This window comes from Homalodisca vitripennis, chromosome 3 (genome assembly GCF_021130785.1).
Source record: "Homalodisca vitripennis isolate AUS2020 chromosome 3, UT_GWSS_2.1, whole genome shotgun sequence".
NCBI lineage: Eukaryota > Metazoa > Arthropoda > Insecta > Hemiptera > Cicadellidae > Homalodisca > Homalodisca vitripennis.
Genome location: NC_060209.1, coordinates 139,981,411 through 140,000,968, shown reverse-complemented (window position 1 = coordinate 140,000,968; position 19,558 = coordinate 139,981,411). Strand labels below are relative to the sequence as shown.

The window sequence follows — 19,558 nt, the reverse complement described above, 5'->3', positions numbered from 1 at the left end:
AAGCCTGCACTATATTGCATATACACACATACAAGCTTAAACTGTCGGATTAGAGTGCTAAAAATATTCCAGGAATTCAGTCGTATGAACAATTGCAATTGTATGAAATCTACCTAAGAGGAGATAACCTTATAAGTTTTGTTATATTTGGACAAACAGTATTAGATTCCCCAAGGTTTTTGCAATCCAGGAATATGTTTACAGCTGTGATCTCTATATACTCTGTCGTACAGAGGGTAAGGAGTATTTCACCTGCAAAAGCTATGCTATAAAGCTTTTAAAAGTTAAAGTGAAGAATAGAATGTTCATTATTCTCTTTGAATTTAATTTAAGCAAATTACTTATTTATACTCGTAATAGTTTACTAATCAGTATTATACTCATATTAAATTTAATAGTGTGTTGAATGTGCAACTCGTATCAAATTTACTCGTTGATATTAAAAATTATTATTTAAAACAATTTAAAATTTATTTTCTGGTTTTAACTATAAATGTGTACTTGATATTTACTGTCACATAAATATTTTCTTATTGTTGTCACAGATGACATCAGCAACATAAAAGCCATCTTTTCAACCTTAAACGCAAGAGAGGTAGATTTACATTTGGCTGTTATCTCAAAATGTCAAAAGAAAGATGCATTTTAAGTTTAGACGTTTAGTTTGCACAATAATGTTGGAACGGTCAAGGGTGGCATATTAATATACTTGTAACGCTTTCAAATATTTAAAACTCTATCATCTTGAAAGCTTACTGGGAAAAAATTATAATAAGCTAATAATTTTATTTTTAATAATGTGAACCTAATTTACTCACATACCTCTAAAATCCTAAATATTGTTTGTAAATTTATTCCGCTAAACTAGAACTTTCAACGGCCGCAACCTTCAATCCATAATAGTTATAGAAAATTGAGAAGAATAAATGTTACACACAATCACTTAACAATTTTATATAAAAGGACCAATTTTGATTAATTCTGTGAAATATTCCAGATCAAAGTTTTATACACACGTCATTGCAGGCCTTCTTCAAAGCTTTTATTGTTTAAGAGTAGTTGACCAATCAGTTCCATTAATGTACGAGTAAGTACTGCCTTAGTACCATATTTAGTCTGAATCGGCTAGAATTTATGGTAATTATAGTGTTATATATTCTTTGTTTGATCATTATCTGAAAATATTAAGTGATACCAAGTAATATCATACATTAATAAAAATAACATGAGAATTTAAAAAAGTTTCGTTTAGCTATACAATGTATAATAATTTAGATTAAACTATTCCTTTTCCAAAACTTGTACGGCCCCCCAAACTAAAAGAGATAACGAAAACAGCGAAACAATAATAGTTGTGTATGATTTTCTAACATTAATTATTTTTTTACGAGTAATATATTACATTTTACCAGCTTCTTCTTATTGGAAACTAAATGCTTAATATATAATCAAACACTCCAATAAATGAATATTGTTTGTAATATATTGTTTGTACCTATATTTTAAAATATTTAATTTAAAAGCCTTGCACAAATGCGAATGGCCATCATATTAAAATTTTTAATTTATCAGTACTATTAGTATATATTAGTAATAACTAGGTAAAAAACTTATTAAAGTTATATGCTAATACTTATTCTATACATATTTTTTGTATGGATGTATACCACATTACGGCAATGATCATGTTTAGAAGCTCGCACTCTATAGAATAAGGCCACGCGCACACACACCCACAAAATTTATATATATATAATTTTTAGTATGATGGTTTTCAGTTCTGGGAATATTTGGAGAGATAAGCAGAGTTCTAAAAATCTACATAAAAAACCAGTTTAATTCAATAGAGCTAACTATTCAAATCCTTAAACAAATACTCCACTATGCTGTATCTGGAGAATTTTGGCCAGGTTTGGGAACCCTCGCCGAGTCAAGCGCCCCCAGACTACATGGTTGAGTTGCCTACCGATTATCACGGTTTCCGATTTGCATCACCATTGACCGTTTTTGATAAATATTCTTATTGCATTCTACAGTTTTAACATGTCAAATCTAGCTACGTTTGGATTGTTTTATTTTTTAATTGTGATTTACAACATTATTTCTATAAATTCCAAATAAAAAAGTTGTGTCCTTACTCCTTGGCACATGTTAATGATTAGGCATATGGCTAGTAGGATTGCAGAGATTGGCTGTGTTAGTGTGAGTGTAGTGATAAGAGTATAATCCATGCAGAAGCCACAGTTCTTTTAACAGAGTGTTTATGCAATACAATTTTGTATACACATTTATGTTTTATCGTAAATGTAATCTACAAAATTATATCGCTATCACAATTCCTAGCTGTAATCCATGGATAATTTGAGTAGAAAAACTAAACTGTTTTTAAATTATAATAAAGACATTATAATTGTAAAGAAAATCAGAATACCATAGAATGTTTTTGAGGTGAAACGGATGTAATGTCCGATCGAAGCTCTCCTACGCCTGTCTTTAGAGTTCCCAAAATTCTGTATTCCTAGAAAACTATTTTTACGGAAATACATATTCATAGTTTATGGCTAAGAAAATGTTGCTTTCCGGGGACAACAGATATCCATAATTCTGTAAAAGATTCATTAAAGAAACTTAAGCATTAAACATCATACAAACAAGGTTCATCGGAGTAACCCATATGCAAAACACGTTATTTCCATTTTTTTCGAAATTGAGATATCGGTATCCCTGAATTCTGTTCAACAAGACCTATCAGAATATGATGTTTTCAAGTGTCAAAACCCGCCATTACCGTCTTAAAAACGATATAGAAAACTGGTCAAATTTCCAAAACACGTTATTTCCACTGCATAACAAAAATGCGCCAGTTCCAAAACGCATCAATTCCATCTACCATTGTTTTGATTTGCAAAGTGCGTTAAAAACTATCAGAGTAACATGGCCATCTCAGAAAACAGATCCATATCTTGTTATTTCCAATTTGGTGTAATATGTAAAAATACTCTAAAATTAAACTTTTTATAATAAAAATATAGATTATTGTGTGTGTATTTAGATTTTTACTCTATGGCAAACATTAAATACCAATTTTCCCCAATGATTACTATCCAGATGTTATCGTTATGTTTTTTTTGTTTTGTTCCCACTTTTTGTTCTCTTGCTTTGTGTGAGGTTTTTGAAGGTTATATTGTAAGAGAGTTATCTTTGTCTTTTCTAAGTAAATAATAATTAATTATATCTAAATGCTAAATGGATAGTGAACCAGAAACACACACTGACGACCAAATAGTGGAAAAAACTCCTGAAAGATCTAGGAAAAGACCCAGACATTAATATTGACATTAATATTAATATTTCAACTCAATTAAGAATAAGAATAAGAATAAGAATAAGAATAGATTTATTTCCTTTTTTTTTTTATACAATGGTACAGTATTATACAAAACAGTAAATTATTTAAAAAATTAATATAACCAATGGGTTCTTACCTATAAACTTAACTACACATTAAACTCGTACTATATTTAAAAATTTACAAATATGGATAAAAAGGAAATCTAGGGCCTCTTAGGCAATGCCTGTTTTGAGGTTCCTACAATTTAAATTAACAAAAAAAAAATCTCAGCTAACAGAGAGGAAAAAAAAATTATACTAACTTTAAAAACAAACGGTCAACTTTACTTGAATTGTTGCCATACCTAAACTCTGCAAAAACTTCAACAAACAAACAAAATCGGTAAAAAAGAATTAATAAAAAATAATTATTAATCACCGACATCATTGTGAATTTATTATTTTGCAATATTTTGGGAAAATACAGGCTGTAGTCAGTTGTACCATAAAAACTACTCATTTGTCACTATATTACGTTTACTGCTGTATATTAAAAAGAAAATCAACACTATTTTACTTCTACAAGATAATCATTTAATTTTTTTTTTAAAGTGAATTTAGTGGATGAATTTTTTATATTGTCTGGTAAATTTATTAAACATGCGAGGCGCGATAAAGTTGTAAGTTCTAGTAAAGTATGCATTGTTTGGTTTGGGAACAATGAAATTGCTACAGTTTCTAAGTTTTTGTTCTATACTTATTTGCTGGTTGAGGATTGATACCACTCTTAGAGTAAAATGAACATATTACCTTATAAGCAAACAAATGATAAAGTTTGAGAATTTTAAGTGTTTTAAAAAGCGGGCTTGTATGTTCAAATTTATTTTTAAGACACATCAATCTTTAATATATGCTTTTGCTGTATGTATATTATGTCTAAGTAAGTCTTATAAGTACTACCCCAAATCACGATTCCATATTCCAAACGACTTTGAACCAATGAAAAATATAGCATACGCAAAACATCTATATCACATAAGTTCTTAAAAAAATAAAAATATCTTGTTTTGTTGTTTAAATTTAGCCCTTAATTTAGTTATGTGTGCTTTTCCAAGAAACATCACTTTCTAATATAACACCCAAGTATTTTATCTCATTTGTGGATTTATGACAAATGTGCACTCATCTCTTAAACACGTTCCCATACAATTATTTTCAAGGCAGAACGCACACATGTATCTAACTTTTTTGAAGACAGTTGGGTTTTGTTTTAAGGTAAAAAGTAATAAAATTGGTTTTTTCTGATCTCAAGACCATACAATTAGTTGAAAACCACCACTTTAATGCTTTAAGATCTTCCTCCATTGCTATTTCTACTGTATTCCACTCAAGTCCTTTGTAAGACAATGCCGTATCGTCAGCAAAAGATGTCAAGTTACCCTTAAATGTAGCTCCGCACAAATCATTTATATAGATTATAAACAATAGTGCACCCAATACCGAACCCCTGCGGAACACCACTTGTTAACTCGCCCAAGTTACTCATAACTGAACTCACTTTAACGCATTGTTTTCTCTCTAAAAGATAGCTTTTAAACCATTTATGAACAATACCTCGAATACCACACGAATTAAGTTTTGTCCAGAAGAATTTTATGATTAACCGTTATCAAATGCCTTCCTAATGTCCAAAAATAATCCTCCCACGCACTTCCCTTCAATTTAAACCATTGTGTACATCAGTCCATAAAATTAATTAAAGCATGCTCGGTATTTAGCCCAGAATCTAAATCCAAATTGGTTGCAGCTAAAAAAAGTTTGTATTTTGCAAAAAACCTATTATTCTTTTTTTCATTAATTTCTCAAATACCTTGGAGAAACATGACAACAAGGATATTGGCCTGTAACTGTTACATGTGTGTTTTGGATCCATTCTTGTATATAGGTATCACTACAGCAAGTTTAAGTTTTTCTGGAAAAACTCCAGTAGTAAAACTTAAGTTTATGATATACGTTAGAACATCTATAATTTAAATAGATGATTTCTTTTCTTTATTTTCATGCAAATGTAATCATTAATCCAAGGCTTGATTTTAGTGAAAGATGAATAAATTAGATTTAACTTCAACCTTACTTTCAATTATGAACGTCTCCAATACGTCAAAAAAACTTATCGAATGCAGATGACGCATTCAAGCCGACCATACACCGGTGTCCAGTCAGCGTTTGTCTATCAACTGTTCCAAACGTTTGTAATCAGTGCGGCAGCGACGAGCGGAGGGACGGGGAGGCACAGCTCCGCTCCCCTCCGCCCCTCCCAACACGCACACTTGTACTTGCACGAGTGAGTGGTCAGTTATGTCCAGATGCCTAACACTTGCTTCTACATTTACAACACCTTTATCAGAAAGCCTAACAAACACATGATCTATACAAGTTTTTGACTCATTAGTTATTCTAGTTGGTTCATTCAAACAATTTTCTAAACCATTAATTGCCATAAAACTACTGTATTCATACGTTGCTGTTTTAAAATTATAACAATCCAAATTTCCTTTGTTATCATTTCATTACCCAATAAATAACAGGTTTTGCAACTGTAATTAGTACAAAAATTGCTGACCACACAGTTCCAAAACCTGTTAATAACACTTTACAGATTAAAAACCAGTTATTTCCAAACTTTATTGTTAAATATCTTATTAACTAATAATGTGACATTATATAATTTTCTATCAATAACAAATCTAATTTTTCTTAATTTTTTGGTAAAAACCTCAAGTGGTTACCATAGAAACAAACTCTTTCAGAAGATTTTTGTGATTTCCCGAAATTTACAAAAACTGGAAATAACGTGTTTTGCATATGGACTACTCAATTATTTCTTCACGAAATTCTGCGTGAAATGTACGAAATATTATCACCATGATCGGCTACCATTACTTATCTCGAGGATGTTTTAATTATCTGCCTTTGAGTCTCATATCGTACCTTTTACAATTTGCTTAATATCGTGTGTACAGTAATATTAACGTAAACCCCATAGAATTGATTCCTATAACGTATTGTTCCGTAATTGTTACTCAGTTTAATGTATATCGTGTTAAGGTTTATTGTACTTTTGTGTGTTCACATGAAGAATTGAGTTTCGTTGTACCATCATGTATAGCATTTTCTGGGATATTTTACGTCTTTGTTATTTCGAAACATTTAAAATTTGTACAGGAGAGCTATTCACTGTTTTTGAACAATTTTATAGATCATAATACCATAGTATTTGAACAGTTCAGCAATTTTTATTATATGAACAAATTTATAACAAATATCTCTCAATAATATAATTTAAAACTAAAAATAATGTTTTGGTAGTTTAGAACTGTGTGGATTACTTGAACACCTTCGAGCAGATCATTTTGTCGTATAATTATGCAATAAATATTATAAAAATTTAACACTTTTATTTGAAGGACCAGGAAATCTTTCAGCAGATTAGGTTAGGTTACTTGCAGGCCTTGGGACGTTTACCAAACAGCAACACAGTGCCTTATAACCTCTCACTTGGCCAGAGTTAACCCCTGACACCACAAATCATCTTTTCTTCTTCATGATTTGCTGTTTATATTCTTGGTCAATCTTTGTAGTAAATTAAAATTGGAGAGGTAAGATATGGTAGAATAGAAATTTAAGTAAATGGCAAAGTTAGTCATACTATATAAAAAAATACCAAATTAAAGTTTTATTGGAAATACTTTTTTCAAAATAATGTAAAATTAAGTTTTCAAGTTTTATTGGGAATAATATACAATTTGTTTTATAAGACTAAGTTCAAAGTCCATTAAAAAGGCAATATAGCTTAACCCACTCGAATACAGTTTACATTATTTTACGAGATTAGCGGTAATGCATTTAACGATTTAAAAAAATATTTGATTGAGAGTATAATGTATATGTTTAAATAATAATTGATAATTCCTTTCAATAATTCTAGGGGAAAAACAAATATTGCGTATATAAATAAGGATTCTAAAACAACCTGATCATAGTTTATAATAATGTGATGTATGTAATGGATAAATCGTTTATTAAGGTGTTATTATTAAAAAAAATACTTATTATAAATACGTTACAAATTTTATATAATTATACATGTTTTATAGTATCATGATAACCAAAAGTAATTTTTATTAGGTCTATATATCTAAGTTACTTTTAAGCCTTATATATAAAAATAAAAAGTAATTAGTTTTGATGTTAGTTACATATATTAAACATAATTTGTTTTTACTCTTTAAAGACAAGTTGATATACTTCACATTTCTATTAAATTACATATCTGCAGTCGTTTTTAAAAAGGTTTGGAAACTACCTTAAATTTTTAGTGACCATTCAATGGAATATAAAATAAACATGTAGTTAAAATACAGTACATTGATTACAATAAAACTATGCTGTGCATATCGTTTCACTTAGCAACCACAACTTTCACAAAATTCACAGTAGATGACATGATTTTGGAAATATGCAATGTATTACGTAGAACCACAATTTTATTTTAGATATTAGTTTGCTGGAAAAGCCCAGAGTCTGGTTATTGTTGTCAAAAGCTATAAAGGTGTGTGTTCGTTTTCATATTATGATTCTTGTATTGGGAAAATACAGTGAAACGTTTTTCTCAAATAATGTATTCATTTTGCAGAATACTTAAGAAAATATTAAAAGCAAACATTAAATATTAAATCTCAAATATTAAAATATTAAACATAATATTGACAATAAGGATTAACATTAAAACAATTTTTTTAGATATTAACCTGTGTAGTAACCCGTGATTTTATACACATTTCTTGATGAAGTTTAAGTGATTCTATGGAGAACCCCATTTATAAGTTATTCTAAGTATTGAAAACATGGAGTTTGGAATATAAATCCATTTCAAAACCTTTTCTGCTGAATAATTTGACGACTTCATTAAAACTTTAAATAAAAAATGTCACGGAACCTACCAACAATTCATGCTACCTCACAATAAAAAAATCAAATCATTAATTCAATTGCAATATTTGATAATCCACATAAATTTCTTTAAGTTTACAACTACTAAACTCTGTACCCAGCATTCTTGCATGTTGTAAAAACATGTGAGTATTTGTTCTGCAAAGTATCAACTGTTCGGTAATGACTGATTTATACAGAAATAAAAAAAAACTGTATTTGAACGTAGAAAGTATTCAATAAATTCATAACATTATACTGCATGTAATTTTAAGCAATGTCATTGTTTCATACCGGTTTTGTACTCAATGTTTTGCACCATGAAATGAGTGGTGGTCATTGGAATTTATTCTTAACTAATTCAGAATATTGAATATGTTATTTAAAAGTATTCACAGTGAGTGACATGAGTTACAAATAAATGTTAGATAATATTAAAACACATATTACTTGTTAATGTTAAGTTTTCTCCAGTTTACGCTGTCACAGACTTGAACCCTGGAATTTGGAGTCGTGTTCGTCAGAAGAGTTCACAAAAAAGTCGGTGATGAATAAGCTCAAAAGGAACTCCTTACATCTAACTTGATGGGTGTTATATCTCACTTTCATTTCGTCACGTGTCTAACAGACTAATTTATGTTAGTAATTATCCGAAAGGTTCTTATCAAAACCGCGTCTGTCTGTTCTTCTGTGTTATAACTATTGATAGAATAGTCATAGAAACTTCAATATTAGTACACATTTTTCCATTCATGTTCTCTGTTGGGTTAATCAGAATGCAGCTACCACTACAGCTTTCTTCTTGTTTCTTCAATGATAATAACATGAAATTTCCATGAGGAAAAAGGACGTTTTGGAAGTCTAGTATATCGTATTTACCTGAACGATAACTTAATCTTCACTGTAAATCGTATTTTCAAATACTCGTTATAATTTCATGGATTCGCGCTGTTAAAATAAACTATAAAATTGTCCAAATATTTCCATATTTCTAATGATTACTTGCATCTATTTATGATAGTAAGCTAATAAACTATTCGAATACTGACTTCATAAAACATCAGTTTGAAGGTTTCTAGATTGTTTTTTATATGTCAGGTTATTACACCCTAAACCGAAAGATTAAGACTATTACTAACATTTTCATAAAGATTAACTATAATTATATGAAAAAATTGTAACTAGACAATTATTATTAAATAATAAATTGTATACTCTATATCGTCGTTGTAATTAATAAAATATTTATACATTTGAATAATATACATTGGTTCAAAGATTCACCCATATACTACGGTACGATTTATCAGTTAAATGTGAAATATAAAAATATTATTGTTTTTTTAGAATAAATTTTATTTTGCATGTGATTAAAATTATATTCTTATATTGATGATCTTCTAGCTCTCAAATAATAATATAAATGACTTATTTTACGAAGTTTTGTGAATATCAAAATTTTATTTCTTTTAATTTTATATTTGAATTAACTTATACAAAAAACTACAATACAGTAAAAGGTTAAAAACTAAAAATTTGTACCCAAAGGGGTAAATTGTCGGAAAATTGGACCAACAGTTAAAAGAGTTAAATGTGTAATAGCCTACAGTTGTTTACAGAGACAAAATTGTAATAACATTATCAAAACATATTTTAAATTAGTAAGTAGAAAGAAGTCATATATAACCTCCTAACTTGTTTAAAATAAAATTGAAATTCGATTTTCATTCTTTACATTTTTTTAATTGAAAACTTTGGGACTTTTAAATCAAATTACTGTCAACAGTAAACTCACAAATAACTATAAAATGGATAAATAAATGTTATATTACAATAACTTATTTTTAAGAATATCGTTTATCAATAACACAACTAAATCATATAACAACATGTTTAAACTGATCATTATGTTTCCAGGACATTGGCCACGCGACGGACTGGTCTTGTAGAACCAGTACGACTCACATAGACCGGTTATCTGATGCATCTATTTGATAAGCAGTACTACCTCTAGCGCCACAGGAACCATCCACATTACCATTACTTTCGATTGTTTACCGGTTTAACCGGACAAACCCAGTCTAGACACGACATAGCCTCCTTCCACGTGTTATAGATTCTATCGTCTTCTGTTTTCTTTCGAATGTATAATCAAGGTCACCTATATTCAAGGGTCTCCTAGATATAAATTAAAATATAGATTTTTATGTTTGATGTAATGAAGCGTAAACTAACTGAAAATAATTAATATGTCGTAACTAAAAGAGCAACTGTACGAGCATGTGACGTATCCAAGTATCAAAATTTAGAGAAATATATTTATGTTGTAAAATATTGTTTTATTGTCTAATCCTATTCCCGTACTTATAAGCCAAAGCATGATGTACAAACGTATTATAATATTAATTCCATGTATTCAATGATTCAATCAACAATCAATTGAAATAAACATAGTTATTATTTATAATAAATAAACACGAGATATGCCCAATTGTTTAATAAATTATCCACCTCAAAATAAAACCTAATTAAATTCCTTATTTGCTTTCTCCTCTCAACAGAAATAGCCTAAATCTTATTTTACTGCGGTTAAATAACTGAAATTAATACAGTCCAAAACCAGAAAATATTCAGGTATATTAAAATTACAACAAAAAATCTATCATCAATTAACCACAAAGTCTATTTTTAAATGTCGTTACATTGTTAAAATCACAAAAAAGCTGACATTAAGTTGGTTAAACCGAGTAAAAAAAAAAAAAAAAAAAAAAAAAAAAAAAAAAAAAAAAAAACACCGCAAACCCTGACTTCAAAAAGTTTTCGTGACACCACAGAGCCCTTACTTTTTGTCCAACAACTATTTTGTATTTGGCTGTTTCTGTTACGCATGTATGTAAAAAACCAAACTACTACGTAATTAATTGCAAAACCAAAAACTTGATAAACGACTTATAAAGTTATTAAGATGGAAAATGTTAAAGTTTACCTAATTTAAGTTTAAATAATATTGGTGGACAAAAAGTATCACTCCGTCATCCTTTATATACAGGCTGTTCCTCCTCATCCTCCGCATATAGGCTTTTTATTGATGTAAAAAACAGACTCGTATAAATTTAAATATACTTTATGTTTTAAAGATTTTTCAAAGATATTTTCATGTTGCAACGGAGATTTTTACCTTCTTGGTAATTAGAACATGCGTTTTTATAAATATCATCGAACTCTTACAACCCTGATAATAATTATTATATATATTCATACCTCATCCTATTTGCAATACGTAATAACACAAAAATATATATACTTTTGCCACATTCATCCCTAAAATATCTTTGTGTGACAAGAGCACTTTATGTTTTAAATATAGCTATTTTATTTGTCTACAGAAGTTTTTGACCTGACATACAAATATATAATCTTATATTTCAAACATTCCAGCATTTCTTCGTTTTTACAATACGTATTTATCATATGTACAATTACAATTTTAATAAAATTTATGAACGATTTACAGTTAAAGGGTTAGATTTCATGAATATAGTAATGCCTTTGATTCATTTTCGTCTACAAACAACCCATAATATTAAAGTTTTTGAAAGAAATCTATTTATGATATAATTAACATTTGAAGGATAATAATAGAAAATATGAAGTATGAACTATTCAAGTGTTTCACACGTTGCGGATTATATGGTTTTTATACAACCTGATGTTCCAACGAACGCCATGGTACGAGTTCCCCATTTAATTAAATTCCAGAATAAGCAACTATTGTGAATTATGAAAAATGACAAAATTACATATAATACAAGGAAACGGAGGAAAATAACAAGTGACCTTAACCAAGAACCAGCATGCACTCAGACAATCGGTCAGGTGATAGTATGACCTTACCCATCTATTACACGGAGTGCATGCTGCCCGTGGTGGTGGAGGTGGTGGTGGTGCTGCTGCCGCTGGTGCGGTGGAGCATTTGGGCAGGGAAAGGATGGGGGAGGGGCCGGGAAGCTGATGAAATTTCCAACATATAAATAGGCAACAACGCTGTCCAGTATCATATCTACTGTTGTAGTGTGAACAGAGCATCGACATGGTTGGACTGTTTCAGGTAATTGGTTGTTAATTAATTTTTATAAAAATACTAAAGAACCGGTTCAGCCGGTCCACACACATTCACATCCACGTCGCAGGCAGCCCGCTCCGTAACATGCCCATGACATTGAAATTTGAACAAAATTAAAATTAAAATTAATTTGAAAATTGTGATAAAAATTTAATAAATTACTATATAATAGTACAATATAATAATTTATTCAATTTGAATTTTAACACACCATAAAAAGTATATTAAACAATTTTAAACTATTTAAGGTTTCTAGCAAACCCAGAAAATATATTTAAAAATTATTATTATTAAATAAAATGTATTTTTACACACTCATATAAGATCAAGAGAGATTAAAAATATAATTTTATTGTACTACCATACTTATAGTATTTTTATTATTGTATTGTAATTATTATTTCTCACTTTTAATAGTGCTTATTGAATGTATTTTTATGTATCGAAAAATTCTTAATTGGTCATGAATACTGAAAAGAAATCAAACATGAACGAACAACAAGTCAACAAGTGCATTCGTAGAAATCCAACAGAATTTTAATAATTCATGTAATAAACCATTTTTACTGTAAGGATACCTACTTCCAATACAGCAGTTATGTATAATGTGATGCATATTTAGGGCACCTAGGAAAAAACTGTTGGTTTTTTATTAGAAAAAACATTTTTGGTTTATTTAATTTCAAAACGTAATTATTTATTTAAATGCTTAATATTAAGAGCTTCAATTTTATAAAATATTTAAATTTCACTCGATTTAAATTTCTAGAATTAGCATTTCACAAGGAAACTTTCATTTCATATCGTTAACTATTAACGGTGTGAAACATAAAATATTCGATAACTTTATATGATCAAACAATACAATGCTTAATTTAATATTTATTAATTTAACAATTGTATATAACTTAAAGTTTATTTAACTAAAACATTATATAAACGTAGAACATTTTTAAATTCGTAAGTCATTGTGTTTGAGAGAGAAAAAACACTTAAAAAGTCTTTGGGTATTGTACGCGTAACAAAAAACTATAAAGTATTACTGTAATAGAATTCATCAATTATAAGTCATAAAAGAAATGTATACTTCTAACAAAAGAGTGTCGCGAATATTATTCCAATAAAATTTGTGCCTTGAGTAGCTGTAATTTTTCAGAATTTAGCATTTTTATGAATAAAAAACAATGTATATGTGTGTCTCCACCAGAAGTGACATACAGTACAAGAGATCGTTATCTCTCGCGGTGGGTTAGTCCTTGATCCTCGGCCCGCACCGTATCGTATTTCCATGATACCAGAAGGTCAACCATCGTATTGAGAGAAAGTTCACAAATACCGGGGTCAGGTCGGGTTAGCCGGGAGTCACGGCTTATCACTGAATATAACCTTAAGGAGCATCGTGATACTGTCATAACGTTACATAAGAATGCGGGTGCGATTATGTAAGTAGGACCTTGACTGGGGAGTTCCCTCTAGAAACTGTCTTTTGACACCGAAAGACTAAATTACAATCCGCATAATGATGCGGTGGCATGCGGCGACCGCGGGCTTTGGTTTATAGCTTTGCGTGTTTTACGATGCGCGGTATACAGAATGGCTTGTCATCGTCACCGTTTAAGATCAAAGACACCAATCGGTTTTATGGTTAAAATTAAGCATGGGTGCCTTTAATGGATGCGGTGAAGATGTTATATGATCATGAATATCCAAAAAAACTTAGTGTCCGTTATTAACATATGACACAGTTTTCTCTTTATAAAATGGATTTTTAACGGTTTTGTTAAAATCCGGTAATACTAAAGTATTTTTGTTTATATCACTTTCATAGGTCATATTTAGTTCTCTGCATTAATACACGCTTATATTATGACAAAAGGCTTTCATTCAAATGCAAATATACTGGACCATAAACATACATCAAGCACTTTACAATTCATCAGCTGATTCCATGAAGTTACAGCTCACATTACACATTTACAGTGCAGTGTAGAATCAGCTGTAGTGCCACCAAACTTTTATTGTGGAGTCAAAACCTATTTACATATCAACAAAACTACATATTTATACCTATTATACTACATTATATACATATTACTTCCAAATATAATAAGCCTGTCATTTATAAATACACAAACGATTAAAAACCAATACTATTTTAATTTGGTCTTAAGTATATATAATTGTGATAAAACGACTTGTCAGTTTTTTTTGGAATCTTCAGAGTATAGTTAAAAAAATATGGTTTTAACTCACTGAACAGGTTTTTGGTTCTTTCAATCTAGACCTATTGAAGACATATAATGTTCTATAAGCTATGTTTACTGCCACAAATTGATGGTGAAGTGCCTGTTTCACTAATCAGAGATATTTTCAGATCTGTATGCTAGCTGTGGTTGCGGTGGCCAGTGCTGCCCCCCAGAACAAACCGATTGCCATCCTCAGACAAGAGTCCGAAGGTCCCAATGCCGATGGATCCTACAGATTCAGGTATTTATCAAAACCATAACTTTCCAATCCAATGGGGTTCACTGCAAATACTGTCTTGTCCATCAATGTTATATGTAGTAAAAAAATAAGATTACAAACAGTAAACTCAAACAAAACTAAACATAACACACCAAACCGAAGGAAATGGATCCAAATTTAAACATTTGGACTTTGAACCATTATATGTATATATTATGTGTGTATTAATAAGGAGTAATCCTCAATAATTTTAAAAGGAATTTAAGATATATAAACAACATTACAAGCGAATATTGCTACGGCTCTAAAGATTGAGAATTCACATACTCTACTAAACGCCAAACTGGACATCTTATGTATCTTTTATGTCTCAAAAAAGCTTGAAACAAAGGTTTCCAGTTTAACGTACTTGAGAAAGAAATTCAGAAGCCTAAAGGATAACTAAAGTTAAAATCCTTAGCTTTTAAATGAACAAACTTATGATGGAATAAATTATGATATGTTGTTGTTTAATACCCAAATAAAAACAAACCCAGACTAAGAACAGTTTCTGCACGTACCATGAGATTTGTAAAGTTCCATTGTAAAGTAAAGACTATGACACATTAATAACAACCAAAATTACTATCTATCACCTGTTTAAATGTGTATAAAATATAAAATTTATTATTCTTGAATTTGTGAGGTGATTAAAAACACATTTACTATCTGCTGATAAAGCCAAGTCCAAAAATTCAATAGTGTTTTCAACAACAGTGGGGCTTAGCCATGAGGGATTCTTGAAATAGAAATAAGCCTATGTGTTAACCAGGGACCCTAAGAATGAAAATTTCAGTATAATTGGTCCGGTAGTTTTTACGTGATTGTATATAAACACACACCATTAGATTTGTATATAATAGTACAAATTTAAAATGCTATGATACAAAGAGATACAATTATAATAATACATTGATGTTTCGTTCTCTCTATTAACATAATCATCCTTGACGTTTACATGTGTCTATGCTTTCCAATGCCTCCAACTTCGGTGGTGTAAACGTTCCTAGAAACCTTTCACCTGAAAGCCTAAGACTACGGAAGTGGTGTAGCTAGAAATCGTGGATATGAAAATTTATTGCAAAGTTCACCTCGTAGATGTTAGAGATCCTAATGAGAGTTCCTATTTATATCTTGATATAATGCAACGATTTATTCCATTGTGTTAGATAGATTACAGGGCTTATTATATTACAACTGTGTATTGGTTTTCGACACTCTCTTTATGAGTGAAGAGACACCTACTGTTAAAAACTGTATTTTCTGGATGAAGGAGCCATTCAAAGATTTGGCCAAAGCTATGTCAAGCACTTTTTTCTACAAAAGTTTCACTTCTTTCAAGAGATGAAGACGTGGTTATCGTCATGCCTTATACACTCATTTAAGATTGAGCATAAGTAAAGAAACTTAAACTAAAAAACATGTTTTATTTGAAAATAATAACAGAAAATATTTGCCCACGCAATGGCGTCTAATGCACGTTGTCTTAGATCTTCAATTTTTTCGATTCAAGAGAAATCAGGTGGAATAGAATGAGGACATTTAAATGTCTCACAATGAAAATCACTGATTATGAAATCTTTCTTGGTAGTTAGGAAGTTTAACAAAGTATTTAAAATTCATGCCAACCACAAAGAATGAGTTTGAAAACCCCATTCTAACATAACTTGAAAGTGCTAATACAAGAGGGGTGACAAATTTTATATGTTACTGTCTGTAACTGTGCAGTCTTTCACTCACTTTATCGCCCACATTAAGCTGTGACTGAAAAAAATGCTGTGGACAATACTCAAGGATCATTAGGACATGTTTCGTGCTGGAAGATTCTCTTTAATAGTAAAATAAAGATTAATTTTGGGTTGTGTAAAAATGAAAAAGAACGAAATATTATCTGTCAAGTATGATAAGACTTATTACTAATCTAATATAACTTTGTTCCAATTATATAGCTATATATAGCTATATCATTGGAACAAAGTTATATTAGATTAGTAATGCGTTTATAATAGAAAAAAATGTGCATGTTTTAATACACTACTGGAACATTAACGACTTACGTGCTAGTATACTATATGAAATGTAATTAATACGCAACAAAACGCTTTTAATTGGAAAAGTATACATATGGAAAAGTCAAGCAGCTCTGGAATGATTTGTTTATATTAATCTAGATTGTGGTTATGTGTTAGATTAGTTATTCACCTGAGGAAGTGATCAGATTGCAGATATCAAAACTTAGTGTTATAAATGTTGTAACATATAACGAAGACAAATCCTACCATCCAAAATCCTATTATCCTTTTATAAAAAGCTAATAGCAAAAATATTAGATTAAATTATTTATGAGTTTTAGACTGTACTGATAAACTGATTATTTTTCTGTAATGAAGTCTTGTACTACCAAACCTAAAATTAGCCTAAAATTAAACATTTATGAATGTAAATGGGTGCAAACTAATTATAATATAATAATTCTAATTAAAACTCCTTTTAGATTGGCAAATATACTGTGGATAACCATTTAAAAGTAGCCTGTGTTTATCACTGTAACTGGAATATGTTTTTGTACAATAGGTTTTTAATATTTATAAATACTTCAGGTTGTAAAATTAATGTATAAGATGAAATACTAAATCTTGAACAATAGCTATAATAGAAAAAAAACATTATGCCAATTCCTTTAAAGCATTTACAGATAATATTCAACCATGGTTTGTGAATTAAACTTATATTCTGAAATTTGTATTACACATTCAAAAGGCAATAATGGAAGTATCCTACTCCCTTCCTGTAGACACGAAAAAAGGAACATATCCTTAATGGACACACCACACGAACTGAAAAGTAGAATATTTGTATTAATTATTTTATTTGGTCATTTTCACAAAAGTTACTTTACATTCTAAATTCAGCTCTCCTAAGTATAAAGTAATTAAATTAAAGATGATACCATGACAGTCCACGAAATGATATACAACGGTCTTAATAGTATTAATTGTTCATTAACGCAAAGAAATACTTATTCAATTTCATTATGATTTTTTTAATAGTACCACAAGTATTGTTTTTAGAAATTCATAACATAGTATGTGTGATTGAAATAAAAAACAACTAAATTAAAAAGCATAGAAAAGCTAAGTACATGTTAGTGGACAACTGATAATAGTAATAATAATAACACTCTGAGTATTATACGAAATGAACGTAAATTTATGTTTCTTTTCATATTAACATAATGTATACCAAATTTTCTATTACACAATAATGTGAGAATACCGAAATCAATTTGCACACACATTGTGAAGATGTTGTGAAATAGTGTAATCAACACGACACAGTCGCGCCGGTATGGGAGGCGTTCCCGTGCAATAAACAGGCATTATTTGTTTCCCAACCTCTCTGGGTTGGCATTTACCTTTATGATCGGTTTCGTGACAGACCCTCAGCGATTGAGCAACCAGGGTCGAGGGTCGTCTCTGGTTTAAACTGGGCTACCCCACGACTCGTAGGGCGCAGGCCATCTGCTTCGTGCCCCCCGCCAACTACTGGGCGTGCTCGTGATTCACTGTCTAGCACGAATGGTTTCAATTCACAATGGCTTAGCACAATTTCATTTGACTCTAATTAGGAAACAATGTACATGATTGTTTTAAATCCAAAGAGTTAATTGTTAATTAAATGGATATTAATATTTCAACCGTTACCTGGTGGAGATTTACAACCTACACTTCTTTGTTCTAGTTACGAAACTGAGAATGGAATCCGTGGAGAGGAGGCCGGTCAGCTACTGAACGCCGGTTCTGAGAAAGAAGCTATCAGCGTGCAAGGATCCAACAGTTACACATCCCCCGAGGGTCAGGTGATCAACCTGATCTACACAGCTGGCGAGCAGGGATTCGCTCCTCAAGGAGACCATCTGCCGACTCCCCATCCCATCCCTGAAGCCATCCAGAGGGCTCTGGAATTCATCGCCTCTCAACCCTCCACCCCTGAAACCCCCGGCAGGAGGTTCTAGAGTCTCTAACCTAATACTGTATATAAAGCACACGTCGTAAGTAATCTTCCGGACGCCTCCACCACAACGAGTGATGATCATCGTGTACAGCTTCTGCACATCCAGTTACCTCATACTTCCTCTCCTCTCTTCGTTGTTTCCTGACTGTATGTTGCATCTGTGTAATTACATTTTTTTACGAAATTTTTAAAAATGTTTTCTATTTTGCACACTACCCCAATTGAAAATTGAACCACCTTGTTTAATCTCTAACAAATTTTTATTGATTGAACAACTAAATTTACCAAATCAAATTAGTTAAAGTATTACACTTCAAAACAATATTAGTATTTACATAATCTTTTAAAATACCAGTAATAATATTTTTTCAGTTATTTAAAATATATAATAACTTTAAAATAGTTCACAATAAACGCTTCAATCTTATCTTAGTGATACCTTGTAGTTTACTGACAGTAAGAGAAAAGCATTTTCAAACTATCAAAAAGTCAAGTTGGCTCAGATAAGTGTAAATTGTCTTTTCTGTTTCAAGGGAGTAAGAAAAAAGTTATCAAATAAGTAAAATATTGGACTTTTTGGTTAGTGTTTAAAAT

At 30.3% G+C, this 19,558-nt stretch overlaps 1 protein-coding gene across 1 annotated transcript; it reads left to right on the top strand.

Annotated features, from left to right (window-relative positions):
• The first annotated feature begins 12,302 nt into the window (after positions 1-12,302).
• On the top strand, positions 12,303-19,158 carry LOC124357587 (endocuticle structural glycoprotein SgAbd-4-like). The gene is made up of 3 exons (XM_046809507.1): positions 12,303-12,430; positions 14,820-14,932; positions 18,692-19,158. The coding sequence occupies exons 1-3, from the start codon at positions 12,413-12,415 to the stop codon at positions 18,963-18,965; spliced, it is 405 nt and encodes a 134-aa protein (XP_046665463.1). The 5' UTR covers positions 12,303-12,412; the 3' UTR covers positions 18,966-19,158.
• The last annotated feature ends 400 nt before the right edge of the window (positions 19,159-19,558 follow it).